This window comes from Rattus rattus, chromosome 6 (genome assembly GCF_011064425.1).
Source record: "Rattus rattus isolate New Zealand chromosome 6, Rrattus_CSIRO_v1, whole genome shotgun sequence".
Lineage (NCBI taxonomy): Eukaryota > Metazoa > Chordata > Mammalia > Rodentia > Muridae > Rattus > Rattus rattus.
In genome coordinates this window covers 64190897-64197988 of record NC_046159.1, presented here as the reverse complement: position 1 = coordinate 64197988, position 7092 = coordinate 64190897, and the positions used below count along the sequence as shown (strand labels likewise).

Here is a 7092-nt window from a genome sequence, read left to right as displayed (position 1 = left end):
AATTAAACTAAATAGGGTGAAAAGAAATACTATAAATACATGTCATTATTATCTTGGTTATTTTTCTCAAGACACCATAACAAAGAACCTGGCAGAAGCATCTTAAGTGAGGAGGGTTTACTTGACTCATAGTTCTGAGGGTACCCTAGCCCCATCATGACAGGATAGGCAAGGCCAATGCCTTGGTCAGCAGTGGCAGAAACATTGTCAATCAGTAACTCCACATCTTGACCAATCAGGAAGGCTGAGAGCTCTGGCTGGAGGGAGATGTATACATCACCCGCAAGGCCTGCCTCTAGAAAGCCACCTTTGCTAACTGACCCATAGTCCCAACGGTTCCACATCTGTCCCACAGTGCCACAACCTAGGGACCAGGTTTTCAACGACATGAGGCCATGGAGAATGCTTCTGATTCCGGCCCCAACAACAGTGTTTGGTATCTGAATGCACCCAACTTTATGAATGGAGTCATATGAAATGTTTTGATGGCAACCGAAGTCTTCTGGAAAACCAACCAAGAAATAAGCAAACAATAAAAGAATAGTCAGCTGGAGTCGGGGGTATGCTGCAGGTGTGAGCCTGGACCCACAGGTTGCAGGCATGGACTCTGACGCTTAAGAAAGCAGCGCAGGGGCTGGAGAGATGGCTCAGTGGTTAAGAGCACTGACTGCTCTTCCGGAGGTCCTGAGTTCAAATCCCAGCAACCACATGGTGGCTCACAACCATCTGTAATGAGATCTGATGCCCTCTTCTGGTGTGTCTGAAGACAGCGACAGTGTACATTAAAAATAAAGAAATAATTTTTAAGAAAAAAAGAAAGCAGCGCAAACTCTTATCACTGCTCGGAGAGACCAAGGTTTAACTCTCTAGATTGCGCGGGACCCATCCAGATGTCAGTGTGGAAACACAGTTCTTACCCCAAAGGGAATAAGATTTTGGAGCCAAATATGTGGCCATGGGCCATAAACAGATTTTTGCCTTTGCAAATTCCATGGTTAACGTGGGCAGTCTTATATAGTTTTTATACTAACAAAGAAGAAGAGGAGGAGGAGGAGGAGGAGGAGGGGGAGGAGGAGGAGAAAAGGAGGAAGAAGAAAAGAAAGTCATAAGCCAAAGAACTTTTAAATACATTGGCGGAAATATTAAATGGGCAGAGTGCAGTGGAGAAATCTCAGTCATAGGCCTCAGTTGCTATCTGAAAGCATCCTTGACCCTTGGATTAGCGGAACTAGGCTCAGGGCCTATAGCATTCCGCCCTCTCCATCCCTCTAATCAGCCTTTACAGACAGGTCTTTCCAGGATTTCTCGTTCACACACACAATGTGAGCAGATCCTCCTTACTCAGTCAACTGGAACACGCGCTTGTTTCTGGAAACCTCTCTGGGTGTACTCAAATACAGCTCTGTCGGGCTTGTAAACTGTTCATCTAAATGTGTTGAAACAACGGAAAGTCCGTTTATCCCGTCCCCAGAACTCAGCTCTCAACTCCTCCCATTAGATTCTCTTTAAGTCCTGTGCCCTAAGACAATGATGCGATTTTGCTTATTCCTGCCCTTAACAATTATGCTTAATTTCATTGTCTATCCCTCCACTTCTGTCTGTTCTGAGTGAGATGTGCAGGTACTCTCCCAGACCTCGAACATAAGAAACTGCGAGTGTTTGGCCAGTAATTAAGTCCCACTAAGAAGGCGGGCAGCCCATCCAATCCTGACCCTGAGTACAGAACCCTGCAGCCCCTGGCGGAAATCTCCCAGACACGCATGCGCAGCTCGAGGCGGCCGCTTGCGCACGCGCCGAACACCAAGCCTTAGGAGACGCGCCAATTCTGCTTGGAACATGGCACACAGGCCTCAGAGGACTTTCAGGCGGCGCCAGGTCGATTCCAGCGATAGCGATAGCGACGGCACGAAGGAGCAGAGTGCCGAGGAACCGGCGGAGTCAGGCAGGCCGTCTGCAGGCGGCCGAACAGAGGGAGCGGAGCGGCCGCGCGGGGCCCGCAGCGCCCGGGGCCGAGGTCGTGTCTGGGCGAGTTCCCGGCGCAGCCCGGGAGCTGCTTCCCGCGGGGACGGAGGCGCAGGTGACCGAGGGGTGGGAAGGGCTCTGTTCCTCAGGTCTCCAGCTCTAGAGGTCTCTGTGGCCGTGCGCACCCGCATTTCGCAGTACCGGGATTGCCAGAAGCCTCCTGTAGGTCTTGGTGGCACTTCGCAGTTTGCATTCTCAGAGGAGTCTTGAACGACTCCTGATGCTGTAGGCTGTTAAATGTGCATGAAAGTCATTGCCTTTGGGAGCTTGCCTAACAGTTTTCTAAGAACACCTGACAGTTAATAAAAGAATAAGGAATAGGGTTTAGAACACTGTCATTTTTAAAACCTGCAGCAACAACGAAAAGTAGTTAAAAAAAAAAAAGTGTAAAACGAGATGCCGTGACTGAGATTGGTGACACTAAGGGTTGTTCCATTCATGTGATCAAATACAAAGTCACTTGAGGGCTGGAGAGTCCGGTCAGCAGTTAAGAGCACTGGCTGCTCCTGTAGAGGACCGGAGCTTGATTCTAGCACCAACATGGAGGCTCACAACGGTGTGTAACTCTGGGAGATTGAAGTCTTCCTCTGTCAGGCACCAGACACACACATAGTGTACATACGTACATACTTATAGGCAGAACACTTGTAGTCCGTTAGTCTTGAAATCCTGGCTTTTCTCTCTACTCTTGTTAGCCCCATTATAGAATATTAGTGATTTCTCATATATACAGACTTGTAAATGAAAATCGGATATACTTAATGGTGTACGAGATGCTTTGAAATATGTGTATACTCTGGGTTGTTTACATGGATCAAATTTATTTGTTTTCATGGTGGGAATACTTAGAATTCTCCAGCCATTCTCAAGTAGAACATAGAGCACACTGGTACTAACTCTGGTCACTGGGTTGTACAATAGATGCCCTGAACTTATTCTTGTAAAATTTTGTAACCTTTACCAACGTACTCCCATAGCAGCTAATATTAACCACCATTCTACTCTGTCTCTATGATTTCCTTCAAATTGTTTAGATTCTACACATTGATGAGAGCTTAACATATTTATCTTTCTGTGCCTAGAACTTAAAATAGTGTCTTCAAGATTTGGGATCTTAGTGATTTCTTAGTCACTATCAGGGGCCCTGTTCATCTACAGTTTGAATGATCTTTTGTATTTGTAACAAAGTATGCCAGTGTTCACCTTGAATAAATAAGTATCTTCTCTTCCCTTCTAGAGCAGTGGATCTCAAATTTCTTTTGCCTTTGAACTCTCTTTGTAACTTAAAATTAGAGGTCCCAAATAACCCATGTTTCCATAGATTATTTCTATTTTGTTACCACTATCCTTAAGAAGATATGTACTCTGTTCAAAATTTTAAAAATTAATAATTTGTATTGCTTCATCAACAAACGTGATGAAACTGGCATTTTTCCTCTTCTTGGTGTGTGGTGAAGAACACAAAGACTAGCTACCAGCTGGTGTTGCTCCTTTGTGCTGAGGCGAGAGCTTTTACCCACCACACTTGTGCCTTATTGCAGTATCAACACAGAGAAAAGAACAAGTAATATGTGTGTTACGATCAAAGTAGTTTTGGTTGCAAACACCTCCTGCCAAGACCTCGGGGTCTGCCTAGGGTAGCTGGAGACCGTGCATTGAGAATCACTGCTTTGGCTGGAGGCAGAGGTTGTCACTGACAGCAATAGTTAAGATGTGAGCTGTGGCTTTACTCTTTCCATATTGTATTATTGTGTATGTGTGTGTCCATGTGTTGAGTACAATGACCATTGAGGCCAGACGTGTCAGATCCCCTGGAGCTGGAATTACAGGGAGTTGTTAAATGCCAACATAGGTGTTGGGAACCAGACTCGTGTCTTTTGCAGAGACCTTATGTGTTCTTGACCTCTGACCCACCTCTCAGCCTCTCCTTCAAAATGTTTATTTGCACCAATCTTTTTTTTTTTCATGAAGTCTTGAATTAAGAGGAAATCTTATGGATTGTATATGTTTATTTTGGTTATTGATTCAAATGTTTTGACTCTTCCTTGCTTCTTATGGTGTCCTTTTAGAATGCAGAACAGCTGATCTCTCAACGGATGAAGAGGAAGGAGAACATCCCTTGCCAGAAACTAAGGGTGATGAGAGTCCATCCTCGGATAGCTCTTGCTCTCTGGAAGAAAAAGAAGTTTCACCCATAGGTTGGTAGTTGTTATAATTTTGTGAAACTAACTTAACTGACTCCCTTTTATTTGAGACAGGGTCTCACTTGATGCCCCAGGCAGGTCTGATTTCACTCTGTAGTCTATAAACTGGCCTCAAACTCACCATCTGCCTCCTGAGCCTGTGTGTACCACATGACCAGCTCTAGTATCGGCACATCAGACACCAGTAATTTTTATTGTTGATAAAGCAGTAAAAGGTTGGCAACAAATATGTCATTATTTATTGCACGGTATGATGGCGATCAGACAGCTTATACATAGCCCAGATGAGCCTCAAATCAGGGAGTCTGCTCCACGCTGTGTTCTTGACTACCGTGCTTGCTGCTCCACCTCATAACCAGAAGCCAGTCAGAGTTGATCTTGAGAATGTTGCTGATACCAGATGTAGCTCGTATCAAACCTCAAGGAGGACAGTATAACAATGTAGGAGACTCATAATGACTTGAAGTGGCTTTTTTTAAAGAAAGATTGCTTAGTCAGTTGTTAGCTTAGCACATAACCACCTCTGGGCCAAATCTAGCCAGTGCTCATCAAAACTCTTTAAGATAATAATTACCTAAGTCTGCTTTGGCAGACTTTTAAATGTAAATCAGGTGTTCATAACTTGTTTCCTGCTATATAGAGCCTTCTGTTTTCAGGCTAGTGACACCTAAGACCCCTTTGAGAAAAATGGTTCATTTTCCAGCACCCACGTTGGGCTGCTTGCAACCATTTATAACTCTAGCTCCGGGGAGTCTGGTGCCTCCGGCCTCCCCAGGCACCAGGCCTCACGTGCACAAATGCACATGCCTAATTAAAAATGATAAAATAAATCTTTTCAAAAGTTGAATTTGGTTAGCAAATACAGTTTGGGGTAGATTCTGGGTGCGCAGCCCTGTTCAGTAGAATCTTTTGTTATGGTAGAAAAATGTCTGTATCTTCCCACCAGTATAGTAGCCACTGGCCACATGTAGCTGTTGAGCTCTTAAGATGTGGATAACTAAGAAACTGAATTTGTAATCTGATTAAATCGATATAGTCAGACATGACTAGTGGCTACCATATTCAGCAGTGCTTCTGTGGATGGATGGTGTGAGGGACTGGTTCTGAAGGGCTGGTTGCACTGCTCTCCTGAGGAGAAGCCAGTCCAGAACAATGTGTGGCAGAATTCTAATAATCACAGAGAGTCGAGTTGAAGTGTGGGTGGTAAATGGGCGGTAAATTCACTTCAGACTGCAGGACAGTTCCACAGTAAAGAATTGTCATTCCTCCACATACACCATCTAGGCAAGAGATGTGCTCTTTAAAGAAGATGGCAGGGCTGGGTATGATGGCACATGCCTGTCTTCCAAGCACAAAGCCTCGTGTGTATAAAGAATATATTTGTCCTGTGTCTGGATGGTAGTCTGTGAGAATTAACTGGGGATAGACTGTCTGCTTTGAGATGCTCCCTGTGGCAGATTCTTCTTACAAAAGAGATGGTGGTTGATCTCAGCTTATTAGATGATTGCCTGTCTGCTAGGTGATACATATACTAATGTCAGTTATCAAAAAAAAAAAAAAAAAAAGCATGGAGGTGTCTGTATCCACTCAGCCCATGTCTGTCTGACACCTGCTGTGTGGGAACTGTAGAGACGTGAGGGAACAGGATGGGAAGCACAGTCTTCCCTTCCCTGAACTTTCACATGTAACTTGGGAGAGGATTGCTCTCTGTGACACCAGCATCTCCCCTATAAGCTCCATGCTTGTGACTAAGTGAACCCACCAAGTCATGCAGGTGAGGCCACTCCAATTCCTGTGCTTCTTTCTAGTGCACTTGTGTGCACTAGACTAATGCAGCCTCATAACCCCACCCCCACATTGCAGTCTCCTTGGAGGCTCTGCAAACAAACCATGCTCAGTTCCAATACCAAGCTTTCCAGGTGTCTCTAGTCTGTCCCTGGGCTTTCGATTTTCAAATGTTGGTTCCTGTGATGGATTTGGAACTTTAATCTGCTTTAGACAGTAATAACTATACTTACTATCAGAGACATGTTGGCTTACCTTCCTTTACTTCACAACAGAACCATTACCCCAGGTTAGGGAAGGTTCAGAGCTCTGCCTGGTCCCTACTTAAACTTCGTCAGCAACATCTTTTCTTTTCCAGTGTTCATTTAATTAAAGAATTGAGCAAATGATTTGATTTGTACATCGTTCATTCTTTCGTATCATTGTTTCCAAGGCATAGCCAGCCTGAAAGTCATTGTCATGCCCAGACTGTCCTTAAACTCTCAGCATTCTTCTCTCCTCAGCTACCTAATGCTAGGATTGCAGGCATGTGGCCCATTGCCACACATATTTTACGATCACTTTATCTATTAAATCCTATAAGGGAACATAGGCACACCTGTCCTTTTACTCCCTGATAATATCTAACTAAATACTGGTCCAGCTGGGTGTGGTGACACCTATATATAATTCCAGAAAACCATAAGCTCTAGGCCAACTTGACCTACATGAGACCCTATCTCAAAAGAAGAACAAACAATTGGGCTAGTGAGATGACTTCTTGGGGGTAAAATGCTTGGCATTAAGCCTAGGGACCTGAGTTTGGTCCCCAGGATCCACGTGATTGAAGGAAAGAACTGATTCCTAAAAAGCTATCCTGACATCTACATTTATACCACAGAGCTTGCCATGCCCTGCTGGACCAAAATAAACAAATTGATTAGACGGAAAGGAAGTAATTTGATAGCATGATTGAATTTTTTTAAAAGACTTAATTTTTATTTGCCTGTGTATGAGTACACATGGCAGGTGCCCACAGAGTTCAGCAGAGAGTGTCAGAGACTATGGAGCTGGGGTTACAGTGGTGGTCAGCTGCCCAAGT

At 44.5% G+C, this 7092-nt stretch overlaps 1 protein-coding gene across 1 annotated transcript in view; it reads left to right on the top strand.

Moving 5' to 3' along the window:
- Positions 1-1806: 1806 nt before the first annotated feature.
- Positions 1807-7092, top strand: part of Gcfc2 (GC-rich sequence DNA-binding factor 2) — a 38425-nt gene continuing 33139 nt past the window's right edge. The window contains exons 1-2 of the mRNA XM_032906309.1: positions 1807-2077; positions 4092-4220. Of these exons, the coding sequence (XP_032762200.1) occupies positions 1837-2077; positions 4092-4220 (370 nt within the window). The 5' untranslated portion in view covers positions 1807-1836. The remainder of the gene's footprint in view (positions 2078-4091; positions 4221-7092) is intronic.